The following is a 15,742-nucleotide window of genomic DNA, read 5'->3' on the forward strand; positions in this document are numbered from 1 at the left end:
CCAAAACTGTGTATTCTATAGCCTTCCATGCCATTTCCCAGAAACTGGTATCAATAGACTATTTACACCCTCTACCCAGAGCAGCCTGACTCCTCAACCTATAAACTAGGTGTTAAGAGGCCTGTGAGATAGGAGGGTGCTCCTGTCCTCACACCCATTGTGGAACTCCCCGCCCTGAGGGAAGTGCTGGGCATTCCTGCCTGAACTGGAGAACATATAATCTTGGAGTCTTGGGACTTTTTTAACCACTTGTGGGATCCAGAGGAAGACTGCAGACCACCGCTCTCGACCGGACTGCAACCACCACTTTTGACTGGACTACAACCACCACTCCCACCAACAGGTTTTCCCCTCTCCTTTTACTTTGGACTCAGGGGGCCAAACAAACACCACTCTGTTCATGCCCCAGGGTGCTGGGTTATACATTTGGGTTTTGTGGGTTAAAACCAATTGTTTGTCTGTATAATCGTACTTATTGTATTATTTTATTAAATTCTTATTCTGATTTATAATCTCTCTTTTGAGTTGGGTTCATTTCCCCCACCGGTTTACCTTTAAACCAGCACATTTTCACCCTCCAGTAAAATAAAACTCTTATTTTGGTTAGCTTATCCACCTCTTCACAAAATAATGGATTAACAAATTCACACTTTCATAAGTTAACATATACAAAAAAAATTATTAACAAATAGATTTGAAATTGCTACTTGGGGCCACCATTTTTAATGTACTTCCTCACAGTTTTGGTGCATACAAGCAACAAATAAAACAATCTCCCCCTTTCAATAGTAACAGTGAAGAATTGTCAGACGGGGATAAAGTCAAGAGATATCACATTTGAGTAAAACGATAACCTAAAGTGCAAGAACTTGCCAGTTGTAGACACCATATATCCAAGTTTACCTGAAAAATTAATAAAATAACAGAAACCATTTCAAAAAAGGCAAATTTTTATTAAAATGTCCAAGAACTAAACAAGTTTAGTACATTACCAAATGAATTATGAAGTTGTGATTATTGATTAAAATTCAGTCAATTATTATGCAGACACATGTTCCTGACATTCATTTAATTTACTTTTTTCAGAGGCCTTAGTTAAATATATCAATACATCTAAAGTCTACCTGAAAACCACTAAAGAGAAATGGCGAATATTTTTGCTGTCAAGTACAACATCACAAAAAAGGAACAAACATAAATGAAATGCATATAAAATTGCTCTCCTAGTAAACAGTAATGTTAAATTACAATGATACTGTCTGAATTAACTATTTAAATGCTGACTGAATTTATTTCTGTTATCTCCATTTCATCTCATAAATTAAACATGGGGAAAAGAACTCATCTACAAAGAAAGAAAACACTCATAAGGAAACAATACGAAGTATGAGTAACAAGAAAAAAATAAAAATAAGCAAGAAACTGTCAAAAAAATGCAATTTTCAAGGTTTGTTAGTTATCACAATGAAAATTAAGGAAAACCATTTGAAACTGAGTTATGTTCAACATAATGTGAATGTTTAAAATAGTTTCTGTGGCTTTCAACTAATTTTCCTTTTACTCTTGATTATCCATTTAAGTTTGAAAAATTATTTTAGGTAAAATAGTAGTTTCTGTCCAAGAGCACTTAAGGCAGAAAAGTTTACTTTTATTACAGCTAAATATCTATTGCTTTTAAATAAGTCTTACACATACAACAAAAAATAATCATTAATAACTAGTGTATCACACAATTTCTCCCTCCGTTTACGATGAAGACACCTGGCCATTATTAATCCTTTGTTGATGCACTAACTCCTACAGCAGTGCATATAAAAAGAGTTCTCATTCAGATGAGACCACCATACCTTCTAAATTACTGCTATCCCAGCTCACTTTAAATGCTCCAAAAATGATGCCTTCCTGATGTCTTTGCCTTTTCATGAAAGAAGATACTAAAATAACCAAAAAAAAAACCCTTACAAAATATATTAAAAAAACCTTACAAATCACAGGAGTTAAATGGAAGAAAGCCACATTCGTATGATTTTAAAGAAAATTAGGATTTGGACTCATGGAGAAAATATAAATTATCATCTCAATCTAACTAGAGTTTCAAGTATTTCCTGTCTGAAAATTGTAATGAGTTTCAACAAATAACAACTGTCAGCAGATGCCTTTATTACCTAAGCAAATGCCATCACTGCTGATAGCCTGGCTTCTTTGGCACAACAGCTTACTTCTCCAATAAAGCTCATCTGCCAGTGCAAAGACAAATCTTTCTTCTGGTACGTGGGAGAGGAAGTGGTGGAAGTGTTTGAATTTATTTAGGTCAGGTGACTGGGATTGGAGCCCTGAAGTTTTAGAGGAAGAATAAAATACTTTTAATCCCCTGAAGTCAAAAGTCGTTTGGAACTCTTCCTAGATGCTGTGAGATGATTATGAAACTGGCTACTTTCCCAGTCAAATGGCCTAGAAAAACCCTTATCTCTAAAGTTTATGCCTGCTCCCAGGTAGATCAACCTGCCAATCCTGAACTTCTACCAGCTGGAAAAAAGCTGACTGTAACAGAAGCTACAATGCTGCTTCTTATCCCGTAGGCAATATGTCATCTGAAAGGGAAAGTGAAAACAGGAAGCAAAAGATATCCAAGAAGCTACTCCCATCAGACTCACTCCTGCCCCCCGTACATTCAGTATATACCAAAGTTGTGAAGTAAGCACTAAAACTTAAAATATATGTCAACAACAAACAACATAAATCTAGCCTCTTTTAGAGGCTCTAATACATCCGCTTCCCCTACAAATATACTTTGCAACTGTTTGACAAAGGGTTTGACACTTCATAAGAAAAGAAATTAAAGAAGTAATTTTTTTAATAACATAAGCTTTTGTATTACAAAACCACCACCAACAAAGCAAATCCATTCGTCATATCATTCCAGCGAACTTCCCACTGAAGCTGCCCTCTCACCTGCAGGTGAGATAATCCCTTTTTGCTGTTACATGCCATTCATAAAGAGAACGCTTAACTATGTTAACTCTTCAAACACAAAGAAATATATGTTCTTTATCTTGATGTCCTTTAAGACATTTTGTTCTCAGAATTATTAATGGAACCTAAACAGTATATCACTTAATTTTTAAAGTGAAAATAGCTTTTTAAGAAGTACTTACAATCTTTCAAGAAGGTGTAATCCAGAGAAGGAGCCATTCTTCAACTCTGTTATTTTATTGTTACTCAAAATCCTGTAAACAAAACGAGACAAGAACAATATATTATAAGTATGGTAACAAAATTATTTGCTGCAGCTTACACTTCTGGCATAAATATTTTTGTTTAGCAGCCTGTATATCAAACTACAATGCCTAGCTCATTGTCTTGAGGTGTATACAACAGCACTGCTTAAACATTACCAATGAGAAAAAGAGGATTTTCTATGTTATATGTCCTAAGTACCATGCAAGCTTACATATTTAATATCTGAAATAAATATATCAGTCTAGGATTGTTCTAATGGAAAAACCCAATTGGTGTAGTAGAAAATTAAGTATTAAAGAACAAATCTGTACATTCGACATTCTTCTCTTCTGTACCCATTTTGGTTTTCCAAACCAGGCAGCACATGCCTGTTTCCAATTTCCTCCCCTGCCACCTCCAGCCACACACACACACACACACACACACTCACTTCTCCCAGGTTGTGCCACCTTTCCCAGCCATTCTTCACACTTTCATCCTACTTCTCAATGTAATCTTTTTAAAACATCTGCAAATAAGCTCAGCAAGCATTCCTATCTATCCTTTCTTCTCTCTAAGGAACACATAACTATGAATCCCCTCTTTCATTGAAATAACTGGATCAGGCCCATCTAGCCAAGTACCCTATCCTCCAAGCACAGACAGTCAGCAGATGCAAATTATCCTCAAGGTAGGAAATCCTTTGCATAGCTTGATGTTTCCTTACTTAGAAGGACCTGCTTTCTATAGAGCTACATAGTTCTCTGGTGGTATCGGCAACACTCCTTACAAGAGGCTTCGCAGTACAATGCTCCATTCCATAAAGAATGCCTCATCTCACTCATTTTGAAAACACCTTCTGACAGCTTTATTTGATATTCCTCAATTCTTACAGTGAAACACGCAGTAATCAATCCCTACCTACCCTCTCTACCACGTGTAATCAATCCCTCCCTAACCTTCTCTTTAGCATTACTATGTAGAAAACTAAATGCCTCCTTACAGATGTAAACCCCATGCTTTACTTAATTATTCTTCACACAAAAGTCATTTGTGCCACCTTAAGCATTTCTGAACTCTTTCCAGCTTTATTACACTCAAATTGTGAGGTAAGACCACCAGAATTGAAACAGTATTCAACACACAGACAAGTCACAAATCTACATAGTGGAATAATGATGTCTGTTTCCTACAATTTCCCTGACCTGTCTTTATCACTTGTGCCAAGAATCTAAGATTCCTGGTCAGCTCAGTGCCGATCATCCTATATATTAAGACAGAATTGTTTTCACCCCGATACATTTTTCATTTTTTTCTACAATGTGCTGCTGCTGCCATTTTATTGCCTAATTAGTTTCATAAACTTCTTCCAGAATTCTTTGTTTTACCCTCATCCTTATTACATCAATCAACTCACCCAACTATATCAACCCCTTACTCACAGTTTTACAGGTCATTAAGAAATAAGTTGCGCATTACAGGTCTCAATGACTCCCCTTCACCGAGAAGGAGAACCATTTACTTCCACACTCTCTTATATCCTTTAGCAAGCTAACTACTGATACAATGATCCTCCACTGAAGACTGACAGGGTATTTTCATCAAATGCCTTTGGCAAGGGACTGAGACACACCTTCTAAAAAAGCATCTATGTCTCATTATACTGGATCATTCTTGTAAATATTTTGCTGATTCTGAAGAACTCCAAAGATTTGTGGGGAAGAGCTTCCCATTAGAGATGATGTAAATTTACCTGTATCTTTATCCAGGTAGCCAATATATTTATTATAGATTCTACTGATTTGTTCAACACAAACATCAGACTTGGAAACATGTAGGTGGTGATGCACTTACATAAATGAGCATTTGTCATCCCTCCAGTCCTCAAAAATCAAGTTCATTCTAAGAAAGACTTCAGACATTCATCATATGACTTCTTCATCCCTGAGTTCTTCTAAAAGCTCTCCAGTTGCACCATCTTGTCCTGGAAATTTATTCGCTCTGTCAGACTGTGCCACAGCTTCTGCTACAGTCACTTCAGTTTCAGACAGCTCCTCTATCAAGTGCATCCAGCAAACGCAACATGTCCCTGCACTTCTTCACTTACACCAATTACATCTTCAGGCTGGATAACTATTTCTGCACCTAAAACTGACACTATGAGATTTCTTTCTGGTCTACAACATCTTTCAAACATCCTTTACAATAGCCATAAACCAAACACACCCCCACACCTCTCTTTCCTCCAATGCATATAATTTACCATCATCTAATGACAAGGATTAATACTTCAAAACACATTATGAATAAGAAAAACTAAAATACAGAAGTAATTCAAGAAAACTGCATCATTTTGACACAACTATATATTACTCTAAGCAGTTTTCTTCTTCAGGTTTCTCAAAGATTGTCTCAAGCCTCTGTGGTTTAGACAAACAATGTGCAGGCACGTTTATTTCTAAGAGCTCTGGCTTTGAGTCACTCTATCATCTCACATACAGAGTCATGACAGCTGAACAAAACACCTGAAAATCTTTCCATTTCCAGTTTGATGGAGGGAATTTGAAGCCGATCTTAAATTGTTAACAAAGGTAACAAGTTCTGATGCCAAAAGGAGATCCCATTCCTTCTCCTGCCGTTATTTCTGCGGGTCATCTTAAGTCATCTCTGGTGCCCACTGCTCCACAAGCAACAGACGTTAAACTACACATTTACCCAAGGAATCTTGCAAGATATAAATTTATATGTCAACTGCAAAGTGTGATCAACATAGTATGTATGCTACACAATCCCAGGTGAAGAATGATCACTGGAATGGTGAAAACTATGAGGGGAAAGAAATACTTAAAAGTATTTGCTGAGAATTTGCTATTATATGTGCCAATAATGCCTGTGACATGCACTAGAGTGTCAGCTAAGAGCAATTGCTCTTGTGAAAATATAGTTCTGTAGTCAACTACATTAAGCTATCTTACAGGAAGAAAATAAGAAAATTGCCCCTTGGCTGCAGCTGTGATAACTTAGATGACTGAACAAACGAAACAGTGTTGGTTTTTTTTTAAACACACATACAAACCAAGGAAGCCTGGGTACTCTTAAAAAATGTATATGTATTTCAAGGAATCTTTCCATCAAGGAAGGCACAACATGTAACAGAAAACCATGAGACACATTTGCAAGACTGTAAGTGTGGTGGTAATAATAATAATTATCATCTACTAATGGGAATGCCTGCAAAGCTAGTAAAATTTAGCTGAAACATTAAAATCAGTTTGAAACTACTCTCACTTCTACTCAAAGACGAAAAGGTTTCAACCTAAATAGTAAGTATTATCTGTAAAAATAGTAGGTAGAGGATTAATTCAGTAAACCCAATAAAGTACACCTTTATTTCAACATCCTTCCTGGTTTCAGAAATGTATGCAGGAAGAAAAATAGTAATAATATATAAAGAAATAAATGAAGGAGCTTATAAAAAATCATTAATAGTTAATGTAAAGTGAACATAAGGCATAACATCAGCAGCAAGAAAAGACAGACCAATTTCAGACTTATGGAGAAATTAAAAAAACAAACCATGAGGTTCACAAAACATCTAAATCATCGCAAATAACCAAATTATAAGCCTTGGTAGCACTAAAGTAACTTGTATCTTAGTTATAATTTACTTCATCTTAAGATTTATTAATTTATCTGTACTTTTGACAGAAAAAGACGCTATTCAAAATGCAGCCAGAACCACTTCAAAAATAGATATAACTGACTGAACTTAATTTAAACTAAATAAAAGTTACAGTTCTGTAAAAAAAATTATATTTCTGACATTGCCTATAAAATAATAGGCCTAAAGTAGAAGCCTTTGAATATCTGTGCACAAGGTAAATTTCTCTCTTGAGTATGATGTACAAATTACAGTCTGATTTAGTATTTTCTCTGCAGAGGCTGTTAGTTGCTCAACCATAAAGGTTTAGTACAATAAATGATGGATTTTACAACACACCATATAACCAAAAACACTTCATCACACTTAAAAATGTTGTAAGTATAATCTTAAAAAAAATGCAGTTTAGAACTTGCTATTAATATATTTAGTCGATACATTATTTGAAGCATTAAGAGATGTGGCATAAGAAGACAAAACACGATAAAGCATTCACCTCAAAGTAGATGTTTTATAGTCACTTTCACAGTTTCTGTGCATTAATGTACAGTGAAAGATGGACTATTATGTACTACTTAGACACAGGATATTATTTGTGATCAATAATAATTCTAAGTTACTAGTTTAAGACTATATTTTTTCCTATGAGGCAAGTAATTCTGAAAATATGCTAACTTTTCCATCTTTAGGAAGTTTAAAAAGAAAACAGTAGCGAGCTACCACTGAGATGAGAGCTCCACTCATTCCTATCTTGTTCAACTCTTCTTTAACAAATGACTTTGCAATATAAATGATGTATCTGAAGATTTCATGAAGGTGTTTCCACAGCCCAAAGGCATTGTTGCTCCATATCAGATTTTTCTTTTCTTTTAAATGATCAACAATGCCTGCTTAGAACACATGCATTTTGCTTGTCCAACCCTTACATATCAGAAAACTAAAATTTGGAATTAACACAGGCAATGTTAGTCCCTGTGTTAAAAAACACAGCCATGGGAATTAACACAAAAAACTTGGAAGAACAAGCAGCTGAAAAGTAGGTTCTAGAAAGAATCATGGACATCTCAAATCACCTCACAAAACACATCTCCCTCTTCCTTTGATTGAGCAGGAGAGTTGTAGAGACAGAGGTGATCTGAAACAATGCACCTCAAGAAAAAATATAACACTCCCCTCAAAAAACACCTCCAAACTCCCCCCAGCTTTTCACCTATTCCAGAAACACTGCTGAAATGTTTCTTTGTTGAATATAGCTTGGATCAGAAAGCCCTTTTTCCATTTTGCTCCGTAAAGTAGCAGAAGACTTTGGCAAACCTCTGCAAAGAAACAACTCTGACTCTTAACTTATTGGTGAGACCTTTAGCAGTAGATGCACAGTTGGTAGCCTGCAAAACATAAATGCAGTCGAACCCAAAGTCTGTCTTTTGTACTACAAAGAATTTTAGCAATAGATACTAAAGTTGATGTACTAACTTCTTTATACAGAAGGAAAAAAAAAAATCACAGCTGTTTTTACCATTAAAATAAGAAAGTAAGCACTAAGTGGAAAAAGTTTTGTCCTGTGAAATGATTTTGGCTAGTCAGCTATAAAACAACCATCACTAAGACAGCAGTCAACGAGGCAGGAATTCAGAATGCATCTCCAAACTTCACATATGAATCCTTTCAGTAGATATTATTAAAACACATATATCCATTAACACTCCTAACCTGTAGTCAAAATGGCCATCAAGATGCCTGTATGAAGACTGGGAGACTGTAACTTTTAGTTGAATGCTGAAGTAGCTTCCAGAACACATTTTAAGAGATTCAAATAGAGAGCCAGGAAATAGAAAATAAATCAGATCATTTCACAATGACTGTATACTCTAAGGACTGGGAAAGCGGCCACCAGCACAAGTCAGACTAAAATAACCATCTGTGCAATGAAGAAAAATGCTTTCTGCTGAAAGTTGTGAACATGTAAAAAGGAATACATTTTTCAAAGTTTATCTTGTAGAAGCTGATTTAACACAGATATAAACCCAATATTTTTCAACAGTTAGTATTTTGCCTTCTAGTGAGTTACAGGTGTCAAAAGCAATGTAGTAATGGATTGAACTGAACATGAACAGTACTTGCTTAAAAGTAACTCTGAAATGAAAACACTTCACCAAACTTTACACAGTGAAAGAACTAGGAATCTTTCCAAAGCCCCTAATGAAAGGAGACAGTATTTTCTAATTCAATAAAAGCATTATAATTGAGGAAGCTTAGCAATGAAATATTTGCAAAACAGAAGTTTGGAAGAGATAAAAGATTTCCTATGCCATTTCATTATAATGCATATTAAACAATATTAAAATTGTAAACTAAACCACTCACAAGTAATGAAATTACTGAATTAAAGCTCTATTTATATTGCTCAATTTTTAACTGGTAATGTGCTAACTTTATATAATCTAATGAGGAACCTTTGGTTTTCCTACACAATCCCTACATTACTCTAGCATCAATGATCACTATGCACTGCCATTAGAGAAGTTTTTTCTTGATATTCAGTGGCCATATGCTTTATTTATTGCTTTTCAACTGTTCTTAAGGAGAGAAATTTATTTCTAGAGAAATGCAGTGTCAATCACTGGAACAATTCAGCAAGTTTTTCTATGTAAAAGTACTAAATAATAATCATCTTAGAAAAAGCACAGAACTGAGGGGCAAAATAGAATGCAAGAATAAGTAGCAATGTTGTTGAAAATTAAATTACTTTCAAAATAAATTATTGTGAAATTACAACCTTACCAACCAAACCTCTTTCTCATACTTATCCCACGTTCAAAAGCCTACCTAAGAAAAAATTCAGAGGACACAGCAACATCCAATTTCTTCCAACACTAACTCTGAGTTGCCATTTCTAAAAGCTAACAAAAAGCACAGGTATTCTAACCCTTGTGACCATTGCATTTTAGGAAGCTTCCTCCAAGTTCTCTCTCCCCTGCTTTTATCTGTAGCATCTGCATTATTTTAAGAGATGATGATCAACTTTTTCTGTAGTAACCATCCTGTCTTACTACCTTCTGCTCCCTCCTGAGTTTCCCACTTAGCCACCACTTGTATACTTTTCAGGATTCCCACTGACTTGCAGTTGAGTGCATGTTTGCCCAACCCAGAAAACCTCCATACATACATGCCAAGAGCGTAACTCACTTCACAAGAAATACTGCACATGGATGCCTAGCCAAACACTCCTAACTTTAGCTGTTATGGTAAATAAATTCAATGTGTCATATCAGAGAAGTATTAATTATAGCATACACTGTCACACCCAGTCTCACATGAATTTACACCTCCTATCAGGTGTACCAGCTCTCTAGAAAGTGCTTTGTCTAGACACATTAACAAACACTTCCAGTCAGATGCTGGCACACAAAGATACATCTACAAAAATTTATATCCTAATCCTACAGAAGTAAACAGTTTTTGGATAGTTTAACTCCCTGAACTGACTAGGCATGGAGCCAGACAAAGGCTAGTACTGAGCCAGGGAAGGGAGGAAAAAACCCTCAAACATCCACACAGTGAGAGACTGGGAGGTGAAGGTACAAACATCAGCTCCAGTTTAGGCTACAGTTTTACTGACAGCTGGATGCAGATGTAACATTACTCAACCAGAGGGAGAAAACTCCTCTGTCATGTCCTTGCTTCTCATCCCTGTGTCAGAAGCTGGAAGAGAGGGTTGAAGGGAACCTCCTTTCTCCAGCACAGAACTGTAAGGTCAGCTCACTACAACCCACAGAAACTTTAATGAGCCCATTGACACACAGTTTTGAGAATTGCTTTAAATTTGTTTTAACACCAGAGGTTGTTATCCTAAAACAAAAGTTCGAGAATCAGTTGCCTGGGATGTTTGACAGGATGTTTTTAAAAATCTGAGTTTCAAGGTAAAACGTACTCTATAAAAGGTTAGCCAAAAACGAGTTCTTGTATCTGACAGAAATAAGCCTTTGTGTTCAGATGGAAATAGTGGAATTAAGCTGCCTATTTCTTAAATGTCTTTAATCAATCTGCATTTATTATGTTTGGGCTTTTTCCCCGCAAAGAGCTCTTAGTTGGCCTATCTTACCAAAAATGTCAAGTTCCTACTCCAGAAGTGACGACTCTGCAGCCCTGCCAAAACTGGCTGACCAGCTTGGATCGCACACATCACCAAAGCAGCTTGGCTCCTTTGGGACCTAGAACCTCTGCACTGCAGTGCACTGGACCCCACTCACTCTAAGGCAGCCTGGAGATCTGAAAGACAGTAGTGTACTGCACCACTGGACATGCCCTGTGGCATTACAGCAGGTGGAGCCACAAAGCAGTAATCCATATAAACACTCTAAAGGCAACAAGACATTGCAGTTTTCACTGCTAAACACACAAACAGTGAAATATAAAGGTGAAAATAAAATTCTCACCTATTTACTGTGCAAGGACTAAAGATATTCAGTAAATTATTTATTATAATTAATATTTAAAATGTATCATTTATCTCACAAAAACATACTTTATCTGAAGTTCTTAGATTTAAAACAATTTATTATCAATGATGAAAAGGAGTGCTCAACTGTTTTTAATCTTCATGGATTAATTACTAGTACAAAGAAAGCATTTAAACTGAATAGATTAAATTATAGACTATTATGGTGATGATACAGACTAAATAAGGCAGTAATGACAAATCCATGAACCTGCACATATAAACCATTAAATTATGAAAAATCTAAACTTGCAGCTCCACAGTTGTTTTAAATTACAAAAATGACCTCTGAAATGGGACACAAGTAGTGATTTGTTCTTCATCCCTCCAGCACAAATTCTAGTTTGAATTCTTTTACCCTTGGCATTAAATAAAAGTTTTAGTATTTTGCAGTTCTGCCAAACTGAAACAAAAACAGGAGTACTACTGATCAATAAAAGACAACAATAAAAGAAAAAAGTATTAGTTGTGAAGATAAAATCTGTCTTCCTGAGGCTAAATACAGCATAACACATTGAACATTAAATACTCACTGAAGGGTTTATGAACACTTAAAGAACATTGCTTATATAGGTAGCTTCATAGGAATAAAGGTATTGGGTAATTTTACATTAATAGCGTAGCTCAGAGAATTTTAAAAAATAATTTTTTCCATTACAAAAATTTAAATTTGCTCTCCAGAATTTTGTAGAACTTCTCTCTCTCCACCTCCCTTATTTCCAACTCACCAGGAAACAATACGTAGCTCTGATGCAAAATCTGAACCCCAAGCTTGTTGTATCTATGGTACAGAAGCCATATTTCTAATTACCTCATGTATTTAATCAAAAGTATGATAATCTCATTGTAAAAGGCACCTAAAACAATTTAAAAATGCTTATATAGAATAGTTTTTTGGAAAAAAACCCCAGTATGAATTGATACAATCATTATTGCATGAAGACTATTACCAATTACAACCCAACACGTGTGTTAAAGCCATTATTGCAACACTACATGAAATAAGAGAACACTATTCCAACTTGACTGTGTATCCCAGTGGATACATATAAACAACATAACATGCTGTCTTCCAAAGTTGAATAGTTATTCAGATGGAACTACATATTGCAATTTAGAAGAAAACGCTGTTCAAATTGTGACTTCAGAATTTTCTTGCAATGTTCAAATAGACACAAAAGTGTACACGATAAGAGAATACTGTATGTATATCCTGTAATAACAGCAATGAATCAGCGTTGGAAAAGTACATACAGAAAAGCACAAATGTGATTTTTAATATGGTTATCTTCTCAACAAGGGAAGCCATACAAGTTCTGACAGATATATACTGAATAGTTCTACTAGAACACAAGCCTACAAGAAAATGAAACATTCTAATGACTTTGAAGAGTCGGATGTCACTAGTAAAAAGGTATGTACATGTACTGTGAATTACTACATTGTGGCTACAATTCTCCAGTACTGCTTCTGTACTGCCACGTGTTCACAAGTACAACGCATTTTGCATAGCCTACATGTCCACTAGTCAAAGAAAATTTTCAGCTTTAATGGGAGTTATTAGCCCTTTGTACCTTCAAAAAATGTTACCACTGCCCAAGTTATTAGCACTGACCACTTAAACAGCCTAAAATTGACTATTCTAAAAAAAAAACGAAAAAAAACCCACAAAAAAACCCAAATCAAACCGAAACAAAAAAAAAAAAATCAAAAAAGAAAGCCAATAGCTGTCAAGAGTACCACTGAGTTAGTAACAGAAATATACTTTAAAAGAAGAATGAAACTTCCACAGAAGACATTTACATTATGTGACTCAGGTAGTTACAATGTAGTCCCAAATTGTGATACAAGCAGCTTCCTACAATGAGAGTGACATTTTCCTTTGAAACTTTTTGAAATTTTGAATTTGTGTTACAAATGGAAAAGCTGCAAAGATATTTGGAAAGCCAAGTTAAGTATGCATTTGAGCTCCTTAATGAATGCAGTTTTATGTGATTTTATTTAGGAGCCGAACACAAATTGTAACATTTTAAGATGTTTCCCAACAGCAACTCAGTTAAGTGTGTCTTTGAACAGCTCTGAACACAAATCCAAGTCAGTGCTCTGGCTTGTAAATCCTAAGACTTTTGTAAGTGCAAACACTGATACTCCTATGTTGCTATAGCGATATGTGCTTAAGCAAAGTTGTTTGTAGATCATTAAGTCTCCTGATCCAGAAACACAATTCTTTACTAAATATATGTTTTTTCTGTGTTTATTTAGACTCCTATTCCAATAGCATATACATAATGGGTAAGTAAAACTTCTCAACGAATAACAAGTATCACAACTTCAAAGGCTTGTCTTCAGTGGAATTACACATTCTTTTCCAAAGAACAAAGTAATGGCTAATATCCAAAAAGTTATGGCATCATCATTTGAGCTTCCATCAAGAAACAGGACAGCAATGGATATCTTATCTCAGCTTCTATCTCAAGAGTACAAGGCATTCCTTACCTAAATGCGCATCATGGCAATGGCTTCAGCATCTACTGAAACTCAGAGTAAATCAGACAAAGTACAGAGTTAACAACACATTGGTGAATGTATCTTCACACCAAAAGCATCTCATCTGGCTGGTTAAACTACAAAGGTCAAAGTAATCTATGGTGTTCATGTAGATACACCCTTCATTTGCATCCCCATCAGCTGTTATTATATAAGGCTAGGAAAAAAGTCCCTTCCCTAGCTATAACTAAACTGGAATTCACCTTGGAATTTGACCTACTCTGCCTAGTAAAGCAACAGCTAGTTCTACCTGGATTCTAAAGGAATTTCAATTTAAGTAATGTTTATGATTTCTGGCAGTATGGTAATCTCCCATAAATATCTTTCCGTACTTTAATACTCCTCTTCTAGTGTTTCCTTTATTTTGTCTCTTATCAATTGAAATCAAGTTAAGATATTTTTTCTGAATTATAATTCTAATAACTGTATTCTATAATATTGGCCCAAATTTCTGGTACAATAACATGTTTTGTGGCAAACACAGGCCAGGGCATTTCCTAAGTTAAATGACCTTGCCCAACTTCTCAATATCATTGCTGACCACTAACTACAGTGGTGTGCAAGAAGGAAAGAAGCTGGCCAGCATCCTCAGATGCTACTCATTTATCCTAATTTCTAGCAGTTCTCTCATTTCCTCACTTTTTAGAGACTTGTCCTCAAAAACATATCTCTGGGGAAAAAGAAATTGTAAATGCTAAATGCACAGTAGTTGATCTGCTGGAAGTCTAAGAGTCTGACCAATGATAAGGATTAAATCACAATTTCTAAAATGCATATAATCACTTAATTTGCCTCATTCCAAGTTCACTCAAAAAATAAGAAATTATATAAAACTATACAGATCCTTCTATTTAAAATTGGTTTGTGCAAAATAAAGAGTCAACATAAAAGAAAACTGAATTAAAATGCAGCTGACCTACACAGTGATCTATTTTCAGCTATTTATCTCTGAAGTGATCAACTAACACAAAAAGATATAATAGAACTAGTAGTTATCTTAATAGAAGAATCCCACAAGAATCAAGATTCAAGATAACTCAAGGCAGTTTGACTCTAATCAGACAACCTTCCACTATCCATCAAGTGCTGCAATTCTAAGTACCACCTAGGAAGAAAAAAGTAATTTTTGGCAAAAGATTAAATAACGATTAACCAAGCCACTACTAATCATGATGTTAGTGAAGTGCCACTTGGCAACAAACCCCATAAATCACCAACACCTTCCATCCAGGTTAAGATGGATTTGGTAATAATAAAAAAAATTAAAATTTAATAATAATAATAATAATAATAATAATAATAATAAAACACAAAAACCCAAAACCCACCAAAAACCAACCAACGCACAACAAAACACTCAGATATGGAAAGTCATGCCTCAAGAGTCAACAAACTCAAAAGATTCTAAACCTGAACACAACAGTTAGTATCCACTCTCTTAGAAAAAGCAGGACCATTGATTTAACACTCCCTGCCTTATATTTAAGCAAAATTTCAAAGTGTTCATTACATTATATCAAGAATTATAATATTTACTACAAATAACAATGAAAAAATATAGTTTCTTGCTACATCTACTAAAAAGTTCAAAACAGAAAACTAAATGTTTCAGAAGTTACTATGAACTTCAAAGGCCAGTTAATCGAAAGCAACTAATCAGCATATGTAGATATGCTCTATATACACACTAGATATTGAAGGAGTATGAAAACAAGATGAAAGATGAACCATTCTTCCAAATTCTTCTGTCACTGTAATTATGAACAAATATCCACTCACAGCAAGGTTGCTGTGTTTTATATCTGCTTGTCTTTCAC

General features: G+C 35.1%; 1 protein-coding gene across 1 annotated transcript in view; it reads right to left on the bottom strand.

The window, feature by feature from the left end:
• ADGRA3 (adhesion G protein-coupled receptor A3) overlaps window positions 1–5,149 on the bottom strand; it is a 43,866-nt gene extending 38,717 nt beyond the window's left edge. The window contains exons 1-2 of the mRNA XM_018067878.1: window positions 5,074–5,149; window positions 3,156–3,227 (exon numbers count right to left, since the gene is read on the bottom strand). Coding sequence (XP_017923367.1) covers window positions 3,156–3,227; window positions 5,074–5,141 — 140 coding nt within the window. The 5' untranslated portion in view covers window positions 5,142–5,149. The remainder of the gene's footprint in view (window positions 1–3,155; window positions 3,228–5,073) is intronic.
• Between the last annotated feature and the right edge of the window lie 10,593 nt (window positions 5,150–15,742).

This window comes from Manacus vitellinus, unplaced genomic scaffold (assembly GCF_001715985.3).
Source record: "Manacus vitellinus isolate BGI_N305 unplaced genomic scaffold, ASM171598v3 scaffold_0_pilon, whole genome shotgun sequence".
Classification (NCBI taxonomy): Eukaryota; Metazoa; Chordata; class Aves; order Passeriformes; family Pipridae; genus Manacus; species Manacus vitellinus.